General features: G+C 54.3%; 1 protein-coding gene across 1 annotated transcript in view; it reads right to left on the bottom strand.

Moving 5' to 3' along the window:
• Nucleotides 1-16,158: 16,158 nt before the first annotated feature.
• Nucleotides 16,159-22,507, bottom strand: part of LOC115642161 (cytokine receptor common subunit beta-like) — a 35,349-nt gene continuing 29,000 nt past the window's right edge. Inside the window, exons 12-14 of the mRNA XM_030545605.1 lie at nt 22,320-22,389; nt 20,563-20,666; nt 16,159-18,814 (exon numbers count right to left, since the gene is read on the bottom strand). Coding sequence (XP_030401465.1) covers nt 17,575-18,814; nt 20,563-20,666; nt 22,320-22,389 — 1,414 coding nt within the window. The 3' untranslated portion in view covers nt 16,159-17,574. The remainder of the gene's footprint in view (nt 18,815-20,562; nt 20,667-22,319; nt 22,390-22,507) is intronic.

Below are 22,507 nucleotides of genomic sequence, written 5' to 3'. Positions count from 1 at the left end.
TTGCCCTGCCTGCAGCCAGATCCTACCTCCAGTCAGCCCCTGCCCTGCCTCCAACCAGCCCCATGTCAACTGCTGCCCTGCAGTTCCAGGGCAGTAACTCTGCACACCTGTTTCAATGAGGGGGGCAGGGAGCAGCTGGGACCCACACATGTGCACACCCCCAGGGAGTGGCGGGGACCCACACATGTGAAACGGCAGTCATTAATAACCAATCAACAGCATATATGTTGCATTGTACATAATATATAATTTCATTATTTATATAGTTATGGAAAGTAAATAATACATGAAAGAAATGAAGGGCTTTTTTTTCCACTTTTTTTTTTTTAAGTCATCCCTGCCAGGGCCCCGCCGAAAATGTTCGAATTGGGCCCCGCACTTCCTAAAGTCGGCCCTGCTAGTGCAGCCCCTGCTCTGGTCACTCGGGGAACAGAAGCCTGCTTCTCCTGGGGCCAGTACTGGCTCTTCCTTCGACCGCTCTGCTGTAGAGGAAGGAGGGAGAGGGCCGCTGCTGCTGCTGCTGCTGCTGCTGGGCCCTCGCTGTTTCTGCTGCTGTTCCTGCTCCTGCTGCTCCCCTGGCTGGGCTAGACACCACCACCCACCCCTCTCTCTGCTGTCTGTTTGCTGGCTGGCTGGTGGTTCCCCCCCACCTGTTACTGCTGTTACTCCACCTACAGCCCCTGGGGGGAGGGGGGACTTCTGGCTTGCTTCCCAGAGAGGAGGGGAGTGAGGGACCCCAGCTGCCTGGACACCAGACCACCACCACCTGGAGCTGCTGGGGCTACTGTGGCTGTTGCTGGGGAGCTGTTGGAGCCCGGAGGAGGACAAGGAGGAGGAGTAGAAGAGGACCACCTGCTGCTAGAGACTGTGTGAAGACCACTGTGGAGGGGGCATTCCTGGACTGAGTATTTTTCGAACTTTGCTCTTGTGGTGGGGGTTTCGACTGTGTCTGTTGGGACACCGGGGGTGTGGCGTGGAGCCTGCCCCCTGTCCATCCGTGTTCCCTGTTGCCCCCTCCACCACCCCCGCTGGCTGTTTTCCTTCTGCCTCGGCCTCCTCCTTCTGGGACTGAGCTGCTCGCCTGGCTCACCACGCCCACTTCCATCGTTTGGGCCTGCAGCAGCAGCAGCCTAGCATTGACTTTTTGGCACAAGTGCCTGTGGGCGCACCACCTCCCCCCTCTCCCTGGACTAACCCCCTCTCCTTTGCCACATTTGTCCACCCCACCTATTACCCTCTGCGGCCTGATAGTTCTGCCCCAGCCCTGCAGCTGTATCCATGGTCCCTCTACCCCATACCCAGCTCACCCTTTCCCCCCACACCCTGAGTTCCCCCAGCCCTGATTGGTCCCTCCCCTTACGTGCCCACTCCCCCTCCCATGCACTTGTGCCCTTCCCCATTTGGTTTCCCCTTGTTCACTGCACCCCCCCTACCCTTGTCCCCCTTGTCTAGTGCAACTAGAGGGGCCGTAACTCCCCTCTGCATCGGTGCCCTGAAGCCCTCCCGCCCCTAGGTCCTTGGTTGCTCCCCACACCCCTTCAGCTTGCCTTTTCTGGTGCCCTCCTCCCCTGCCTGCAGCCTAGCGGGGAGGGGTGGTTGCCTCCTCTCCTTCCCCTCCCCTCACTGTTTGTCCCCCTTCCCGCTCTCGTTATGGCAGGGGACGCGGCAGGGGAGACCCCTTGCGATGCTCCCACTGCCTCTCCTCCACCTGCCCCCATGTCCACTGCCCAAGCCTCTACCTCAACCGCCGCTGCCGATCCACCTACGACCGCCCCTCCTGGGGCACTGGCAGCAGCGACTGCCACGTCCCTCACCTCTTCCGATACAGGGGGAGCCCCCCCAGCCGGTGGGAAGGGTCAGGGTGGGAAGAAGGGTAAGGGCCCCGCTAGAAAGGCCAGGCACTCCATGGCGGAGACTGCCCCCGCTGCCGCGGCCCCACTAGTGACTGTGGCATCCCTCCCTGCTATTCACTCCACCAGCTCTGCAGGTGTCCCTCCCCCGGCCCCCAGGGCATACGCCCAGGTGGCGGCAACCCCCCCGCCTGCTGCGGCTCCTCCGACCACCATTTCCACTCCCATCTACAGTGGCCGGGGCCCCTTTCCCACTTTGACCAGGAAGCACGGCGTCCATTGCCTCCTGGTGCCCACCTCGCCCCACGTGGAGATCTACGTGCGGGCATTGGCGAGGGTGGTGGGGCCCATGGCCATTGTGGCGGCCTCCAAAATGTACTGGAAGGTGGTCTTCTTCCTGGCATCGGAGGCCGCCGCCCAGGAGGCAGTAGAGACAGGCCTGGCTGTGGGGGGTGTGTTCGTCCCCCTGGAGCCGTTGGAAGACCTGGGGGTCCGCTTAATCTTGACCTCCATTCCTCCCTTCCTGCCCAATGCCGCCCTGCTGCCCGCCCTTTCTGCCCTGGGACGCCCCATCTCCGTCATCAGCCCTCTCCCCTTGGGCTGCACGGACCCCGCCCTCCGTCATGTTCTCTCGTTCCGCCGGCAAGTGCAGCTTCAACTGCCGCCGGCGGCGCGTGGTGGAGAGGCGCTCGAGGGGTCCTTTCTGGTCCCTTACCAGGGAGCCCACTACCAGGTGCATTACTCAACGGGGGAGGCCCGGTGCTACCTCTGCCAGGCGATGGGGCACGTCCGGAGGGACAGTACCTTGGCCCAGCACGGAGGAGCGTCCGGGACCCCCGAGCCCCGGCCAGACGCCGGCCCTGTCATCACTGGTCCCCCTGGCTGCCCGGCACCCAAAGCTGCCCCTCCTCCTCCTTCTCGGTCCGCCTCTGTGGAGGAGGGTGTGGCGGGGCTACCGCCGGACGTGGGAGAGGGCTCGTCCCAGGGGAATCCTCCCTGGTTTCTGCTGTCCCACCACTGCCTCCCCGAGTCCCTGAGCCATTGCCCTTGCCACCCGAGCCGACCCCTGTTAGCCAGCTCCCGGATGATGCCATGGAGGGCTGGTCTTTAGTGCAGGAGAAGCAGGGCAAGCGGAAGGCTCGAGCCCTCATTACATCCTTCGGATTCGGAGGCCCCCTGGAAGAGCAGGAAGGGGGGCACCGATGATGAGCCTTCTGCCTTGCCCCCTGTTGACTCCCGTTTTGTGGTGCCGGCTGGGGACGCCGTGGCAGCACCGGAAGGTAACACCACCCCTCCTCCGGGGTCCCTTCCCATGGAAGCCCCTGAGGGAGCCTCTCTCGCCCCCTTCCCACTCGAGGCCTCTGCGAGCTCCGCGGTGGGTATCGCCCAGGGTGCTGGCGGGGAGGGCTCTGGGGTGGTGGATGGTGATCTCCCTTCCATCTATGAGGAGATCGAGGCCCTGGGTCTGACCCCAGTCACGCAGGGGGAGGACGACCCTCTGCTAGCGGGCCTCGATCTGGGCGACCTCACCTTGGCCCCCCTGTCCCCGAATTCCCTTCCCCTAACTGCTGCTTCTGCTCCCACCTCTGAGGGTCCCCTGGATTCTTCCATCATCCCGGCTGCGGGTGGCACCTTGTTGACTGCCGCCGAGCCCATTGGGACAACGGCCAGTGCCCTGCTGCCAAGACCCGGTTCCCAGGGGGTGTCCCTCTTGGGTGTGGAGAACCCGGCCTCCTTCCTAGGCAGGGACCCCATTGACGAACATCTATCTCTGGATGCCGAGGCTGCCGTACGTTCCACACTGGCTGAGCCTGGCATCGTTAGGGGTCCCCTTCCCACTTCCCAGATCCCTGAGCCTGGCCAGGAGGAGCCACCATCCAGTGGCTCAACTATAGAGGCTCTGGATCCTGCCTCTACCTCATTCCCGGATTCTCTCCCTGATCCCTGCCCGACTCCTGTTAGCCCTGTCCTTGTCCCCCCCACCTCCTGTGATGCCAGTGCTGCCCCTGGGAATACCCCCCAGGGAGCAGCTTCGCTAGTTTTTCCTTGTCCCGACCCACCAGGGGCTGCTGTTCTCCTTCCACTGCTCCTTCTTTAATCTGGGAGAGGCGCAGGTCGCGTGGTGTCAGCCCATCTGATGCCACGTCGGGGGTCTGCCCCCTGCCTGCCCGCCTCGGTGGGCCACGGGGCTGTGACAAGGGCCCCACTGGGGGATGGTCATCGATCCGTGACCCCCCCCATGCGCTGAGGGAGGAGCTGCGGGAGTTCCTTGAGGACGTCCATGGCTCCCGTAACAAAGTCCAGCTTGCGCTCCAGCGGTGGGGGGATTTCCATCAGGTCCTCCGGGCCACGAGGGCCCTCATGGGGGAGGGTAAGAGGACCGGGAAGCAGGCCACCGTGGCCTACTGGCAGGTCCGCCTCTTCTGTGACTCTTTACTCACCTGCGGGTAGGCCACGGATTGCTGCCCCATCCAGCGGTGGGGGGATTTCCATCAGGTCCTCCAGGCCGTGAGGGTCCTCATGGGGGAGCAAGAGGACCGGGAAGCAGGCTGCCACGGCCTACTGGCGGGTCCGCCTTTTCCGTGACTCTTTACTCACCTACGGCATAGGTCACGGATGGCTGTGTGGCCTGCCGGAGGCTGTGGGCATGTCTGCCGGCGAGGACCCCCCCAGCCCTCCTCATGGCACCACTCATCTTTGCCACTTTAAACACCCGGGGCTGTAGGATGGGTCTCCGCAAGAGCCAGGTGCTCTCCTTCCTCTGGGAGGGGGGGTACTCTGTGGTTTTCCTGCAGGAGACCCATACGGATCCGGCCGCTGAAGCTAGCTGGCAGCTAGAGTGGGGGGACAGGGCCTACTTTAGCCACTTCTCAGTTTGCGCGGCTGGAGTGGCGACCCTGTTCTCCCCCGACTTACGACCCAAGGTGCTGGGGGTCGCCGAGGCTGTGCCGGGTCGCCTGCTGCACCTCCAGGTCCGCATGGAGGGGCTTGTGCTTAATCTCGTTAATGTTTATGCCCCGACATCGGGCCCGGAGAGGTTGTGTTTTTTTCAGCAGGCATCTGCCTTCCTCGGCTTCCTGGATTCTTGTGAGTGCCTGGTCCTTGGAGGGGACTTTAACACCACCCTCGAGGAACGGGACCGCTTGGGGACCGAGCAGCACCCGGCCGCCACGGACGTCCTCCCGGAGATCGTCGAACGCCACTCCCTGGTGGACATCTGGCGCGACCACCACCCGGACGACGTCTCGACGTTCACCTTCATCCAGGTAGAGGCCCATCGGTCGCGCCACTCCCGGCTGGACCATATTTACCTGTCGCGTTTCCACCTTTCACGAGCCCACTCCTCCAGCGTTTGGCCGGCCCCCTTTTCGGATCACCACCTTGCCACCGTCATGGCCTCTCTCTGCGCGGAGAGGCCAGGGCCGGCCTATTGGCATTTTAATAATAGTTTGCTGGAGGATGCGGGCTTCGTGGCGTCCTTCCGGGAGTTCTGGCTGGCCTGGCGAGGGCAGAGGCATGCCTTTTTCTCGGTGTGGCAGTGGTGGGACCTGGGGAAGGTGCGCCCCCAGCTCTTCTGCCGTGACTACACCCGGGGCGCCAGCCGACGGAGGGATGCAGTGATAGGGCAGTTGGAACGGGAGGTCTTGGAGCTGGAGAGGCGTCTGGCCGCCAGCCCCAAGGATCCATCCCTCTCCGGAGCGTGCCGGGAGAAGCGGGAGGAGCTCCGGACCCTCGAAGACCATTGGGCCCGGGGTGCTTTTGTTCGATCCCGCATCCACCTCCTTCGGGAGATGGATCGCGGTTCCCGCTTCTTCTACGCTCTGGAGAAAAGGAGGGGGGCCAAAAAGCATGTCACCTGCCTCCTGGCGGAGGATGGCACCCCCCTCACGGATCCAGCGGAGATGTGCGAGAGGGCCAGGGCCTTCTACGCGACTCTTTTCTCCCTGGATCCGACCGATCCTAACGCTTGCAGAGTGCTATGGGATGGACTCCCGATGGTCAGCACGGGCGACCAGGACCAGTTAGAGCTGTCTCTCACTCTGGCCAAGTTCTCGGAAGCCCTCCATTGCATGCCCACCAAGAAATCTCCGGGCATGGACAGGCTGACTGTGGAATTCTACCGCGTTCTGGGATGTCCTCGGCCCAGACCTGGTCACCGTCTAGGCCGAGTCTTTACAAAGCGGGGTCCTCCCTCTCTCGTGCAGACGAGCTGTGCTCGCCTTATTGCCAAAGAGGGAGGACCTCTGCGACTTACAGAATTGGCGTCCCGTCTCGCTCCTCAGGATGGACTACAAAATCGTTACAAAGGCCATCTCGATGCGGCTAGGGTCCATGCTGGCGGACGTGGTCCATCCTGACCAGACCTACACCGTCCCGGGCCACTCAATATTTGATAACTTGTATCTGGTCCAGGACCTTCTGGAATTAGGGTGTAGGGATGGTCTGTCATTCGCCCTCTTGTCCCTGGATCAGGAGAAGGCGTTAGACAGCGTGGATCACGGGTATCTCCTGAGCACTCTGCGAGCGTTCGGCTTCAGACCCCGGGTTGTGGGTTTTCTCCAGGTGCTGTATGCTTCCGCAGAGTGTCTGGTCAGGCTCAACTGGACCTTGACCGAGCCGGTCAGCTTCAGGCAGGGAGTACGGCAGGGGTGCCCCCTCTCGGACCAGCTGTACGCTCTGGCGATTGAGCCCTTCCTCTGTCTCCTCCGCCAGAGGTTGACGGGGTTGGTGCTTCGGGAACTGGAACTGTGGCTGGTCCTGTCGGTGTACGCTGACGATGTGCTCCTTGTGGTCCAGGACCTGGGCAACTTGGCGCAGGTAGAGGCTTGCCAGGCTGTGTACTCGGCAGCCTCCTCGGCCCAGGTCAACTGGGTCAAGAGCTCTGGCCTTGTGGTTGGGGACGGGTGGCAGGAGAGCTCCCTCCCACCCACGCTTCAGGCCATCCGGTGGAGTGCGGGTCCACTGCTCTATCTCAGCGTTTACCTTTCTGCCATGCATCCGTCTCCACCGGAGAACCGGCATGGTTTGGAGGGCAGGGTGACGGAGCGGCTCCGGAATGGACAGGACTGCTCCGGTGCCTCTCCCTTCGAGGGAGGGCGCTGGTGCTTAATCAACGGATCCTGTCCATGCTCTGGTACATAACTTTAGTCCCAGATTTGGACCTTAGCGTCCAAAATATGGGGGTTAGCATGAAAACCTCCAAGCTTAGCTACCAGCTTGGACCTGGTACTTGCTGCCGCCACCCAAAAAATTAGAGTGTTTTGGGGCACTCTGGTCCCCCTGAAAAACCTTCCCTGGGGACCCCAAGACCCAAATCCCTTGAGTCTCACAACAAAGGGAAATAATCCTTTTTCCCTTCCCCCCTCCAGGTGCTCCTGGAGAGATACACAGGCACAAGCTCTGTGAATCCAAACAGAGTGACTCCCCCTCTCCGTTTCCAGTCCTGGAAACAAAAGCACTTTCCTCTTCACCCAGAGGGAATGCAAAATCAGGCTAGCAAATCCAACACACACAGATCTCCCCCTGATTTCTTCCTCCCACCAATTCCCTGGTGAGTACAGACTCAATTTCCCTGAAATTTCCCAGAAAAGAAAACTCCAACAGGTCTCAAAAAGAAAGCTTTATATAAAAAGAAAGAAAATACATACAAATGGTCTCTCTGTATTAAGGTGACAAAATACAGGGTCAATTGCTTAAAAGAATATTGAATAAACAGCCTTATTCAAAAAGAATACAAATCAAAGCACTCCAGCACTTATATTCATGCAAATACCAAAGAAAAGAAACCATATAACTTACTATCTGATCTCTTTGTCCTTACACTTAGAAACAGAAGAGTAGAAAGCAGAAACTACTTCTCCAAAGCTCAGAGAAAATAGGCAGACAGAAAACAAAGACCTCAGACACAAAATTCCCTCCACCCAAAGTTGAAAAAATCTGGTTTCCTGATTGGTCCTCTGGTCAGGTGCTTCAGGTGAAAGAGACATTAACCCTTAGTTATCTGTTTATGATGCCCCCCAAATTGCAGACAGTGGGGAAGCTCACTGGCGGCGATTTCCTTCTAGAACTTTAAAATAAACAGATTACTACAACACATGCACCTTTACATATACTACTAAGTATATAACTAACAGACTTTTACATTTTAAGAACACTTTTTAACTACTGAATTCTGGGAAACTCTCACGGGAGAGTGCATCAGCAACTTTATTAGAAGCTCCTGTGATGTGTTGAATTTCAAAATCAAAATCTTGGAGAGCTAAACTCCAACGAAGAAGTTTCTTGTTGTTCCCCTTGGCAGTATTAAGCCACTTTAGTGCAGCATGGTCAGTTTGTAGTTGGAACCGCCGTCCCCAAACATATGGGCGTAGCTTTTCCAGGGCGTACACAATGGCATAGCATTCCTTTTCACTGACTGACCAGTGACTTTTTTTTTAGACAGTTTTTTGCTGAGAAACACGACAGGATGGAAGTTGTGATCTGTTGCTTTCTGCATGAGCAGTGCTTTTATACCACGCTTTGATGCATTCGTGGTTACTAGGAATGGTTTGTTAAAATTCGGGGCCCTGAGCACAGGGTGAGACATGAGCGTTGCCTTAAGTTGAGTAAAGGCCTTTTGACACTCATCAGTTTACTTAACTGCATTTGGCTGGGTCTTTTTGGTCAGGTCGGTCAGTGGGGCAGCGATTTGGCTGTAGTGTGGTACAAATCGCCTGTAGTATCCGGCCAAGCCTAAGAAGGATTGGACCTGTTTTTTGACCTTGGGACAGGCCACTTTTGGATAGCATTCACCTTGGCCTGTAGGGGGTTTATGGTTTCTTGACCCACCTGGTGCCTCAGGTAAGTCACTCTCTTTTGGCCTATTTGACACTTTTTGGCCTTAACAGTTAGTCCGGCCTGCCTGATGCGCTGAAAGACCTTTTCCAGATGTAGTAGGTGTTCGGGCCAGGAGTCTGAAAAAATGGCCACATCATCGAGGTAGGCAACTGCAAATTCTCCAGTCCAGCTAGTAGACCATCTACCAGCCTCTGGAAGGTGGCGGGTGCATTTCGAAGGCCGAAAGGAAGGACATTGAATTCATACACCCCCGCATGGGTGACGAATGCTGACCTCTCTTGGCAGGTTCATCTAGCTGGTACTTGCCAGTACCCCTTGGTTAAGTCTATTGTAGAGATGAACTGGGCACGTCCAAACTTCTCAATAGCTCATCGGTGCGTGGCATTGGATAGTTGTTCGGACGAGTTACAGCATTTAGCTTACGGTAGTCCACTGCAAAAGCGTATTTCCCCATCTGGTTTGGGTACCAGAACCACTGGAGATGCCCATGCACTGGTAGATGAGCGGATTATACCCATCTGTAGCATGTTCTGGATCTTCCGTTCTATAGCAGCTTGGGCATGAGGAGACACCCAGTAGGGTGGGGTTCTGATTGGGTGAGCATTACCTGTATAATGGAGTGGTATGCCCGTTCAGTCCGTCCTGGGGTGGCTGAGAACAATGGGGCGAAGCTAGTGCACAGCTCCTTGATTTGTCGCCGCTGCAGACGTTCCAGGGTGGTTGAGAGGTTCACCTCTTCCACGCCACCGTCTTTTTTCCCTGTCGTAGTAGACACCGTCAGGCCACTCAGCCTCATCTCCCTGGACTGTAAACTAACAAACCTGTAAGTCTCTGGAATAGAAAGGCTTGAGAGAATTAACATGGTACACTTTAGGCTTTAGTGAGGAATTGGGAAATGCTATGAGGTAGTTCACAGTTCCCAGGCGCTCTTGGACAGTGAATGGCCCTTCCCATGATGCTTCCATCTTATGGGCCTGTTGCGCCTTCAAGACCATAACCTGGTCTCCTACCTTGAAGGAACGTTCTCTGGCATGTCTGTCATACCAGGCCTTTTGCTCTTCTTGAGCATCCTTTAGGTTCTCTCTAGCAAGGGCTAAAGAGTGTCGGAGGGTGCTTTGTAGGTTGCTTACAAAGTCCAGAATGTTAGTTCCTGGAGAAGGCGTAAACCCCTCCCATTGCTGCTTACCAACTGTAATGGTCCCCTTAACCTCGTGTCCATACACAAGTTGAAATGGCGAAAACCCTAAACTGGGACGTGGTACAGCCCTGTAGGCAAACAGCAACTGCTGCAACACTAGGTCCCAATTATTGGAGAATTTGTTGATGAATTTTGTATCATGGCCCCCAAAGTTCCATTGAACCTTTCCACCAGGCCATTGGTTTGATGGTGGTACGGGGTGGCAACCAAGTGATTCACCCCATGAGTTTCCCACAGTTTTTCCATGGTCCCTGCCAGGAAATTAGACCCTGAATCTGTAAGGATGTCGGAGGGCCAATCTACCCTGGCAAAGATGTCTGTTAGGGCCAGGCACACAGTGTTAGCCCTGGTGTTGCCTAGAGCTACTGCTTCCGGCCATCGGGTAGCAAAGTCCACTAAAGTCAGTACGTACTGCTTTCCTCTGGGTGTCTTTTTTGGGAAAGGACCCAGAATATCCACAGCTACTCGCTGAAATGGGACCTCAATTATGGGGAGTGGCTGGAGAGGGGCCTTGACCTGGTCTTGAGGCTTTCCCACTCTTTGGCACACCTCACAAGACCGGACATACTTGGCAACGTCCTTGCCCATCCCCTCCCAGTGGAAGGACTTCCCCAACCGGTCCTTGGTTCTCTTCACCCCAGCATGGCCACTGGGATGATCATGGGCTAAGCTTAAGAGCTTCCCCCGGTACTTAGTTGGAACCACCAACTGTTTTTGCGGCTGCCATTCTTCCTGGTGTCCACCAGAAAGAATTTCCTTGTATAAAAGTCCTTGGTCTATAACAAACCGGGATCGATTAGAAGAGCTGAGAGGCGGTGGGGTGCTCCGTGCCACCGCCCAAGCTTTCTGAAGGCTGTCATCTGCTTCCTGCTCAGTCTGGAACTGTTCCCTTGAGGCTGGGGTCACCAGTTCTTCCTCAGACTCGTGGACATTGGGGTTGGTCCCTCTGGAAGCGATGTAGGTGATGGGGTTGTTTCCGTTGCAGGTGAACCGCTCTCCGCTGTTGCACCTGAGGGTATTTCAGGCTCTGGCTGAGCCTTTTGGGTATGGCTGTCTGTTGTTTCTGCCAGTTGTGGCTCGCTGGCGCCCTCTGGCGTTGAGTTTGAAGATGGGGTTGCAATTGCTGGTGCTGGTTGCTGTTCCAGTTCTGGGCCTGGGACTGGAGGTGCTGTGGCTGTTTCAGTGGTTGGCATGGAATCGGGATCCACTACCTCTGTCTGGGTTTCTGGTAACACAGACGGGGCCTCTGTGGACTGCTCAGGAACAGGAATGGGTCTGGAAGCTTGCCTGGTTTGGCTACGTGTAACCATTCCCACTCTCTTGGCCCGCTTCACCTGGTTGGCCAAGTCTTCCCCCAGTAGCATGGGGATAGGATAATTGTCATAGACTGCAAAAGTCCACATTCCTGACCAGCCTTTGTACTGGACAGGCAGTTGAGCTGTAGGCAAGTCTACAGCTTGTGACATGAAGGGGTAAATTGTAACTTTGACCTTTGGGTTGATGAATTTGGGGTCAACGAAGGATTGGTGGATAGCTGACACTTGTGCCCCCGTGTCTCTCCACGCAGTAACCTTCTTTCCGCCCACTCTCAAATTTTCCCTTCGCTCCAAGGGTATTTGAGAGGCATCCGGGCCTGGGGATCTTTGGTGTGATGGTGGTGTAATGAATTGCACTCGCATGGTGTTCTTTGGACAGTTGGCCTTGATATGTCCCAGTTCATTACACTTAAAGCATCTTCCATCTGATGGGTCACTGGGCCGAGGTGCGTTACTGAAGACTGGTGAGGTGGAAGAGTAGGGCATCTGTGGCTTTACTTGGGTTGTATGTGGGGTCTTTGGCTGTCCTCGGCTGTAGGGTTTATGGTCGGTGTGCCCCCTGGGGTATTCGTTCCCCTTGACAGTAGCTTTCTTGCTTTCTGCCACTTCCATCCATTTGGCTCCAATCTCCCCCGCCTCAGCGAGATCTTTGGGTTTTCCATCTTGTATGTACTGTGTGATGTCTTCAGGAACACCATCCAAGAACTGCTCCATTTGTATGAGGAAGTGCAGTTCTTCCAAGGTTTGAACGTTGTGTCCTGTAATCCAGGTCTCATAGTTTTTTGCAACGTAGTAGGCGTGTTTGGGAAATGACACATCTGGTTTCCACTTTTGGGTTCTGAAGCGCCGATGGGCATGATCTGGGGTTATCCCCATTCTGTATCTGGCCTTGGTTTGAAAAAGTTTATAGTCATTCATTTGCTGCTTAGGCATTTCAGCTGCCACCTCTGCTAAAGGTCCACTGAGCTGTGACCTTAATTCTACCATGTACTGGTCTTCGGGGATGCTGTACCCAAGACAGGCTCTTTCAAAATTTTCCAAGAAGGCCTCGGTGTCATCACCTGCCTTGTAGGTGGGAAATTTCCTGTGCTGTGGAGCAATAATTGGTGCCGGGTTGTTAGGGTTGGCTGGCACATGCAGCCCAGCTTTTGCCAAGTCCAGTTCATGTTTTCTCTGTTTTTCCTTCTCTTCATACTCTTTTTATTGTTTTTCCATTTCTTTTTGTTGTTTTTCCATGTCTCGGTGGTGGGCCACCTCTTTTTCTTCTAGTTTTCTTTTGTGTGCTGCCTCTTTGGCTGCCTGTTCTCTTTGGTAGGCTGCCTCTCTTTCTCTCTCTCTTATTTCCATCTCTGTTTGTTTTATTTCCAGTTGTTGCCTGTGTTCACCTTCTCTGACTTGAACTTCGGCCTCAATTTTTGCCTTAGAAGTCATGGTTCCTGTTTTCTTGTGTTGGGGTGCCCTCCAGTGTTTATCTTCTGAACTGCAGGCTCTGTTGCCTCCTGGGGTCTGCCTAGCAACAGGGGTTTTGCCCTTTGTTTTCAATGTAAAGCAAACCAGAAAAACCACTTTATTTGCATGTATATAGTGCTGGTAATGACTCTCAATGGGAGTGCTATTGTGTGACAAAAGACTCTTAATAGCACCTTAATGGTTTCTTGCTTATTATGCAAGCCACAAACTGCCAGAGAGAGCAGAAAAAAAAATTCTCTCTGGTTCCCTTTTAAAACCAAACTGTTTCTCTCTGCTAAAAAGCCCTTAGCAGAGAAAAGAAAAATATAATATTCCTACTGGCTTCTGGATTTTGTCTATCCTGTAACCGCTACACACCATGTCATAACTTTAGTCCCAGATTTGGACCTTAGCGTCCAAATTATGGGGGTTAGCATGAAAACCTCCAAGCTTAGCTACCAGCTTGGACCTGGTACTTGCTGCCACCACCCAAAAAATTAGAGTGTTTTGGGGCACTCTGGTCCCCCTGAAAAACCTTCCCTGGGGACCCCAAGACCCAAATCCCTTGAGTCTCACAACAAAGGGAAATAATCCTTTTTCCCTTCCCCCCTCCAGGTGCTCCTGGAGAGATACACAGGCACAAGCTCTGTGAATCCAAACAGAGTGACTCCCCCTCTCCGTTTCCAGTCCTGGAAACAAAAGCACTTTCCTCTTCACCCAGAGGGAATGCAAAATCAGGCTAGCAAATCCAACACACACAGATCTCCCCCTGATTTCTTCCTCCCACCAATTCCCTGGTGAGTACAGACTCAATTTCCCTGAAATTTCCCAGAAAGAAAACTCCAACAGGTCTCAAAAGAAAGCTTTATATAAAAAGAAAGAAAATACATACAAATGGTCTCTCTGTATTAAGGTGACAAAATACAGGGTCAATTGCTTAAAAGAATATTGAATAAACAGCCTTATTCAAAAAGAATACAAATCAAAGCACTCCAGCACTTATATTCATGCAAATACCAAAGAAAAGAAACCATATAACTTACTATCTGATCTCTTTGTCCTTATACTTAGAAACAGAAGAGTAGAAAGCAGAAACTACTTCTCCAAAGCTCAGAGAAAACAGGCAGACAGAAAACAAAGACCTCAGACACAAAATTCCCTCCACCCAAAGTTGAAAAAATCTGGTTTCCTGATTGGTCCTCTGGTCAGGTGCTTCAGGTGAAAGAGACATTAACCCTTAGCTATCTGTTTATGACAGGTACCAGCTCAACATCCTGGTCCCGGCCCCGGATTTCCTGGCCAACCTCCAGATGGCAATTCTGGAGTTCTTTTGGCCAGGAATGCACTGGGTCTCTGCAGGGGTCCTCCACCTGCCCCTGGAGGAGGCGGGGGGGGGCAGGGCCTGAAGTGCCTATGCACTCAGGTCCATGTCTTCTGCCTCCAGGCCCTGCAGAGGCTCCTGTATGGTGCAGGTAGTCCGGCGTGGAGCGTATTGGCGCACGCCTTCCTCCGCCGCTTCCGAGGGCTCCGATATGACCAGCAGCTCTTTTACCTCCATCCGAGAGGTCTTCCGTGAGACCTCTCCAGGCTGCCGGTCTTCTACCAAGACCTCCTCCGGACCTGGAAGCTCTTTTCAATGACCAGGTCTGTGGCGGCCACCGTGGGGGTTGATCTCCTCATGGAGCCCCTGCTACACAATCCCCAGCTTCGTGTGCAGGTGGCGGAGTCCCCTACAGTGTGCCAGAGGCTGGTCTTGGCGGAAGTCACCAGGGTCGGAGACCTCCTGGACTATGACTAGGGAGACTGGCTGGATCCCCTGATGCTCGCTCAGCACATGGGGCTCTCCAGACCTCATACTCCCAGGTACGTACTTCAGGAGGTGAAGGCCGCTTTACAGCCCACTGCTCGGGCCTACCTCGACCGGGTCCTGCGAGAGGGCACGCCCCGCCCACCCTCCACCCCTGGCCCTGTGGACATTTTTATCGGGCCCCTGCCCTGTGGACCCAATTGGCGCCCCCGCCCTTTCACTGCGAGCCAGCTGCATGATCTGCAGCTGGTTCTGTTCCAGACTGCGCCAAGGAAACATCTGTACACGCTCGTGCTCCACACTCTTCACTACCTCACCCTCGCGTCCCGCCCCTATGCCAAATGGTGGGACCTCCTGCCACCTCTCGAGGGTGAGAAGCCCCGGTGGGCCAGCTTATACTCTGGTCTGGTCCCGAGGCCTGCCGCGGATGTCAGTTGGCGGCTCCTTCACGGGGCCTTGAGCATGGACGTGTACTTGGCGCAGTTCACCCCTGTCCCCAACACCTGCCCTTTTTGTGGTGTGACAGAGACCCTGGCGCACATTTATTTGGAGTGCGCCAGATTGCAGCCCCTGTTCCGGCTCCTCTTGAATATCTTATTGCGTTTTTGGTTGCACTTTTCCCCTCATCTTTTTATCTATGCACTCCCCATCTGTGGCCCCACAAAGTCGCAGGATCTCCTTATCAACCTCCTCTTGGCCCTGGCCAAACTAGCCATCTACAAAACCAGGGAAAGGAGGTTGGCCGATGGGATTTCCTGCGACTGTGGTGCCTATTTCTGCTCCTCCGTCCATTCACACATCCGGGCAGAGTTCCTCTGGGCGGCGTCCACTGGCTCCCTTGACGCTTTCGAGGAGCAGAAGGCGTTGTCTGGGGTTCTCTGCTCGGTGTCCCCATCAGGTTCCCTTCGTTTAGCCCTATGACCTTACTCCCGATCCTGTTTTTTCATTAGTTGTCCCTCGTTCTTATTTGGTGTCACGGACCTGTGAATCCTCCCCTTAGGCTAGGGGGAGGTCCTTTAGAAGTGGATACCAATAGGACCAGACTCCTGTACCCCAGTGGCCTGGATCTGTCACAATAGACACATAACAAAACCACAGCACAGACTGGCAAATGTGGCCTGCTCTATTCAGGAAAGGCTCAGGGCTGGATTAACAAAGTGTGCAACAAGTCAGGAATGAGTTGGGCTGGGAATGCTTGGATGGCATCTATCTCCGCTCTGGTCAACCTGAGGCGGTGCTGTCGGCCCCTTCCTTTCAAGGGCAATCAATTCACTATTCAGATATCTTAAAGTTTAAAAATGAATGAGTTTATCAGAATTTAAATTGTCCAAAAGAAGAATTACACTGAACAATGCAGGTCTGGCAGCATCCAATTAACATAGCAGGAAAAAAACAGAAACATAGTCCCAGAACTGCCCTTTTCTCCCTGTAGCGGCTTGAGACTCACTGCAGCGGCACCTCCAGCTGGTCATGTGGGAATTAACTCTTCTCCAGCATACGGTGTGCCCTCTGTAGGCCGGTGTCTAGCCTGCAGCTGACCCTGGACCCCGGTGCCCTTTACCTCAGGGTTCTGCCCCAGCAGTACCCCCACTCTCTGGGTCTCCCCTCCACAGGGGAACCCCCAACCCTCTAAACCCACCTTGCCTCAGTGACTACTGCCAGCTATCATCTAGCCCCTGCTCACTGGGGCAAACTGCAGTCTGTAATGGCTACTCATCATTGGCAAGGGGTTAGTATCTTTGTAAGCCTTCACCAAGGCCTGCAGCCTGGGGGTTTACTGGGCTGGGGCTCCCCCGTTCCCTTTGCCCTTCCCCAGCACTGCTTCACTTCAGGTATCTTGCTCCCAGGCAGCCAGCCCTTCCCACTCCAAAACTAGAGGGAGATGCCTCTGTAGTTCCTGGCCTTCAGCCCTCTTATCAGGGCCAGCTGTGGCCTGATTAAGCCAGCCACACCTTGGGCCAACTACTTCGCCAGCCTCCCTCATCTGCTCTTAATCCCTTTTACTTTTGAGTGGGGCACTACACTCCCCTTATCAGCCATGTCACACAAATACACAAGAGTCAGACTCAAACATCCTACCTGGTAGGTGATGCATCTAACTCAATCAGTATCAGTCATAGCTGATCCATGGATTGAGAGATAATTTTGCTAGGTCTGATCACTGGGTGGCAGCTCTGAGCTAATGTTTTTCCCTTGCAGAAAAGAATAGGAAAGAACCGAGTTCTCTTTCCCTGGCACCATTAACACTCACCAAAGCAGCTAGCTAGCTGCTACCATCTTCTACAAACAGCCAGTGTACTGGGAATCCAGCATGTCATAGTATTTGAGCAATTAGAGATAGAAGAGATCCATTAGACCATAGTTTGTCCACCCGCACAACCTTTCCCCTGCCCCAATCCCAGTTTTCCCTGCAATAATATATATCCTCCCTGGCTTTGTCCAGTCTGGTTTTATGTGTTCTGGTAATGGGGCTTCCACCATCTCCCTAGAGGCATTATTCTGCAAGATAGAGTCACAGATAGGAAAGGTTTCTTTAGCTGCAGCCAAGTTTCCCCATTGCTGTTTCACTCCTTTACTCCGACCCACTTTGTCCCATCCTTAACAATTCCAATCCCTCCTTGGTATCTACATCCTTCCAATACTAATTCTTCTGGATGGGTATTATCTCTCTAAATAAACTAGATCTGTTTTCAGAATGCGAGGCATTTCAGTCCAGGTGCTTGCACCAGAATCTTATCCATGACATGACGTTTGATCATTCATGCTGTGAAGTTTGCGCTGAACTTAACATTGCATTGCAGCAGAAGCATGGCAAGACTAACATGATAATAGCAGGTGGACTAGAGATCTGTGTGATGAGCAGATCTCTCCCATGGGGATAGGTTTCCTGGTTTCTCTAGCCAAGGACACTGATACAGCTGAGGAGGACATGGTGCTGATTGACATCTGCCATCCACTTTGGAAGAAGAAGGGCTGGGAAGAAGAATTGCCCTTTGTGTTTTTCCTGCCTGGGTTCAGGAGGGGAAACAGTGATGACAAGAAGAGGCAACATGCTTCGAGTGGGGGACTTTTCATCCATTCACTTGCTCTCTTGTCCTCACCAGTCCTCTCGCAGCGCTAGCACAGTTCCTTGGCCCTGAAAGCCAGTTCCTGTCCTGACCATGGAGGCAACACAAAGTAATCGTCACGCTTCAGGGTTTTGAAGAGCTGAATGGCCTGCATGTGAAGTGCAGGCTCTTGCTTGCCATTGACAGATCCTCCATCACAGGGTGGCTTTCCAAATGCCTGTCTGGCTTCTGATGTCTGATCAGCCAAGGGGTCTCTCTCACCAGGTTTGAGGCCAGGAAAGAAGCAGTATTCCCCCACCTGATGTAGAAAAACTGGCCCAGTGCTGTCGGGGTTGAACATGACCACACTGTCCTCTTGCCCAGGCTCTGCTTTAGCTAAATCATCCCCGCCTGAGAGGATGGGTGGGGAAAAACTGATGGGTTCTGGGGTGCCATACAGAGCATTGGGGAACATAACATAGCTTTCAATTCCAGAGAGATTGGCTGATGCTGGAGACAGAAGTGGGACTGCGACACAAAGTTTTTCAGGGCCCAACTCAGGGCTAGGGGTGCTCTCCATGGTGTGGGGCAGTTGTGGGTTGGATGACAATATGCCAGAAGCAGTGAGAATTACCTCTGGTGGGGCCAGTGCAGGGGACAGATGGGCAGAGTCTCTTGCTGGCATCAGTGACAGATCTTCCGTAGTGACGTATCCTGATGGCAATTTCTGACAAGAGTTGTTTAAGATGGCAGCAATTGATGCCCTTTGACTTTCGGAGTCCCCTTGCGCCACTTCCCCACCTGCTGGCTGGCCTTGTGGCCCTTCTTGCCCTCCAGCAAGGGGCTGCTTCATCTCTTTCTGAACAGGAAGCGAGACGGAGTGGAGCTGAGCTGCTCCTCTCTTCTCCCTCACCAGCAGGGTCTGGGAAGGGGACCCCTGGGGTAGGGACACGTACTCCAGGGACACTAGCCTCTCCCTGGTTCCAAGTGGGGCAGCTTCCCGGTCCTGATGAATGTCAGGCAGGGAGCACCCATGGGGGAGGCACAAATATGGACCATTAAAGTCAAAGCAGGACATGGGGGCCTGAGAAGCAGTGACCTTAGCACTGCTCCTCCAGGGGAGCGTGGCTGGTGACAGGGACTGACTGGTGCCCTGACTTGAATGGCAGCCAGCCAGGGCTGCCGGATGTGGAGCTGGAGTTGTCATTTCAAGAGTCTGATACGGGTTCTCTGGGTCCAGTGCACCAAGGAAGCACATCATCCTATTGGCCACAGCTGCAGGGAGCTCTGCTGAATTTACTTTCATCGGTCTGCAAGAGGGAAACAAGAGGAATCAGAGATGTCACCCTGCAGAGAACATCACATACAGACAGGGAGTGGAGCTAAGGGCCCCCTGGGAGAAAGGTCTCTTGGGGGTTAGAAGGAATCTTTCCCTGGGGGCAGATTATCACATAACTGCCTATGGCAGAATTTCTTGTGCTTTCCTCTGAAACAGCTGGTACCGGCATCTGTTCCTGGCAGGATACTGGACTAGATGGACCATTGGCTGGACCCAGTCTAGCAGTTTCTGTGTTTCTGGAGCCTAGGGGGCCCAAGCAGCACATCACCCTACAGAGACCATGATCACCACCACGCACATTTATATAGCACCAGATCTTTGCCTGGCACTTGGCAGAGATTGTAAAAAGACATGGTCCCTGCCCCAAGGAGCTTACAGGACTGAGATAGAAGCTAGCGAAAGGGAGGGGGCAGGCAAGGAGAGATGGGCATTCAAAAAAATACAAATAATGGCCTGCGCTTTCCAAAAGTGACCAGTGATGGCTGGGCACCCACCCATGGGCGGCAGGTATCAAAGACCAGGAGAGACTAAGCCTCCCCTAACCTGAGGCCATGCCCTCACTCCCCCTCTCCCCTGAAGCCGGCAGGGGCTCAGCTTCTCCGGTGGCCTGGAGCTTGGGGCTTGCGCTGGCAGCCAGCGGCTGCGGTGGCTAGAGGCGGCTCATGGAGGGTGAAATGCTCCTGTCCCCAGCCTGGAAGGGGAGAAGATCTCTGGCTGCAGCCCTCTAAGCCCTGGGACAGGGGTAGGCAACCTATGGCACGGGTGCCAAAGGCAGCACACGAGCTGATTTTCAGTGGCACTCACACTGCCCAGGTCCTGGTCACTGGTCTGGGGGGCCCTGCATTTTATTTTAATTTTAAAGGAAGCTTCTTAAACATTTTGAAAACCTTATTTACTTTACATACAACAATAGTTTAGTTATATATTATCGAATTAGAGAAAGAGACCTTCTACAAACATTGAAATGTATTGCTGGCACGTGAAACCTTAAATTAGAGTGAATAAATGAAGACTCAGCACAGCACTTCTGAAAGGTTGCCGACCCCTGCCCTGGGAGAAGGGGTACAGCTATAAGAGTCTCCAAGTTGGGACTCAGGCTATTCTAACTGAATACAGCCTTCCTCAGGCTACTCTTCTCAACCCAGAATCCCTCACAGCACATACCCTGCCTCAGCACAACCTCCCTACACCAGGAGCTGTGAGGAGGGCAGTCTTGGGCTTCTTACATTGGCCCCACACTTCTGCATTGGATAAATTATTCTCTGGCCTATTGCAGTTCCTACTGGCCCTTGTATGCTGCCAGAGCCAGAATTGGCCCCAAGATTGGTGGGGGCCTCATTTCCAGATGACAGGGAATTAGGGCATGTGGGGGAGGGAGAGTGTGTGTATCTGTGTGCTGGGGGAGCTTATCCACCTCCATTTCCTGACTGGGAAATCAAGGGCATTGAGGCAAGCCCATTTTCAGAAGGAGAGATGAGGAAGGAAGGGCTCAGGGTTTGGGAGTGGTGTTTCCTGGGAGCCAGGGAGACCACTGGCTGCAAGTCCATCCATTGACATTTCCAGATGGGCAGGTGGAAGATGTGCCAAGGTTTATTATTCACACCAGTTACATTTGCCACCCCTCCCTGATGGGTCAGCCACCCACAGGAGCTGAGATGCCACCGTCACTGAGTAACGTCTCGGAGAGTATCACCAGTGAGAAGTGCACCAATCACTCACCCATCCAGCACTTGGATGCAGCTGGCCAGGTCCGTCTTCTCAGAAGGGCTCTGCTTGCCAAAGTCCAGCTGGCTGCTTGGCAGCGGAATCCCGAGCGGTATTTTCTGAAAAGAGACAAGGGCAGATAGCACTCCGGGCAGACAGAGGGTGATTCCCTGAGGGCAGATTCCCTGTAGTGGAGATACCACAGTGTATGGTAGCATTTTAATCCCTTGTGGGGGCAACATTGCTTCCGGGTACCGGCCCTTTGATGGGGGGGAATAGGTCTGGAGGCCTCCTCCTGGAGGCCTCGTGGCCCTGCCTCACTACACCCCAGAAAAGAGCACAGGAGAAGTCCTCCAGGCAGTCTAGAGTGGCTGCAGAAGGGCTAATCAGAAGGGCTGCTGGAGTGGCCAATCGGGCACAAGGGCCATATAAAAGGAAGCAGCATGGGGCATAGCAGTCAGTTGCTGCCTGGAGGAGGGAGAAGTGGGTGCATGGCTGGCAGAAATAGGGTGACCAGACAGCAAGTGTGAAAAATCGAGACGGGGTAGGGGGGTAATAGGAGCCTATATAAGAAAAAGTCCCAAAAATTGGGACTATCCCTATAAAATCAGGACATCTGGTCACCTTAGGCAGGAAGAATAGCAGTACCATGGGCAGCTCAGTGTGGGCAGACTGAGCCCAGAATCTAGCTAGATCAGGCAAGGGTACCATGATGGGCCCTGCTGGTCTGGTTGAAGATTGAGCCCAGGGAGAGCTGCCAAAAAGACATTAACAGAGGGTATTGAGATGGGCCCCTTTTGGGCTGTTAAAGAAGGCAGTGCCTCCAGGGAGAAGCCTTGGTTCCACAGCCCCATACCAGGGCCATGAGCAAGAACTAGAGGCTGTACACCCCCGAAGGAGGGACACTGCATGTGACTTGGCTGGAGGGGGCGGAAGGTGCTTGTGAGAGGCAGGTGCCACACCATGTAAGAACTGAAAAGAAAGCAGGGTCACACCCAACCAGGAAGGGGGCACCTGTGAGAGGTGGGTGCTGCCCTGTTCAAAATTGAATAATTGCCGTCATGTATTAGCCAGAGAGGGGGCACTCACAAGTGTAAGGTAAAACACAGTGGCAAAAATACTGCTATCTCCTGGGCTTCTCCGATGCACCAATGGGCAGTGTCCTCAGACAATGTAATGGGGTATTTACCCTACAGGTGCTGTGAAAGGGTAAAGGCTTGAGAGGCCAATTAATCTGTCTGCTTGAACCTGGAGGATAGGCCAGGCCAGGCCAATTAGAAATAAAGCCCAGGTGGGGATGAGAAGGGCTTGTGGCCATAAAGAGCTGAGTGAGGCTAGTGGGAGGAAGGAGAACTAGCGAAGAGGAGGTGGGAAGTAACCTGCGAGGGAAGAGGCAGAGCAAACAGGTTACTCCAGGGGTGAGTAGGAAGCCTGACAGGAGACAAGGGCCCTGAAAAGCACTAACCTGCCTGAGCCCCTGAGCAAGGGAAGGAGCGTGCCAGCCCCTGGACAGCGGGGTTATTGAAAGCACAGGACCTGGAGACAAGCTGTGGGGATAAGTGGAGTAGAGGCAGGCCCGTGAGGCTGAGGTGGCCAGCTGAGCCCAGCCAGGCTGAGAGTTTGGTTTTGTTTACAGTTCTACTGGACTTGGTAAAGAACTCAGGTGGCCAGAAGGGGCAGGACTCTGTCAAGTCATCTGAAGATAGGGCTGGGATATTCTTACAGCTGGAGTAGGCCGAAGTGTAGTAGGGGAAAGCTCAGTTCTCTCTTACCTGGAGGTAGCTCTGGAGCAGCTGACTCCTGCCAGGATTTGGAATCTTTTCCTCCCATTTTTTCTTCTTGCTGTAATAAGACAGAGTTTTCAGGGTCACTTCTCTTGTGGGGAGGCTCCACCAGACACACAGCCTTACCCTGGCCCCCCTTGTCAACACAGAGGTCCTGAAACTCCATGGCCCTACAC

Source organism: Gopherus evgoodei, chromosome 1, assembly GCF_007399415.2.
Source record: "Gopherus evgoodei ecotype Sinaloan lineage chromosome 1, rGopEvg1_v1.p, whole genome shotgun sequence".
NCBI classification, from domain to species: Eukaryota; Metazoa; Chordata; order Testudines; family Testudinidae; genus Gopherus; species Gopherus evgoodei.
Note: the sequence above shows the minus strand (reverse complement) of the source record. Positions and strands in the feature narration are given on the sequence as shown.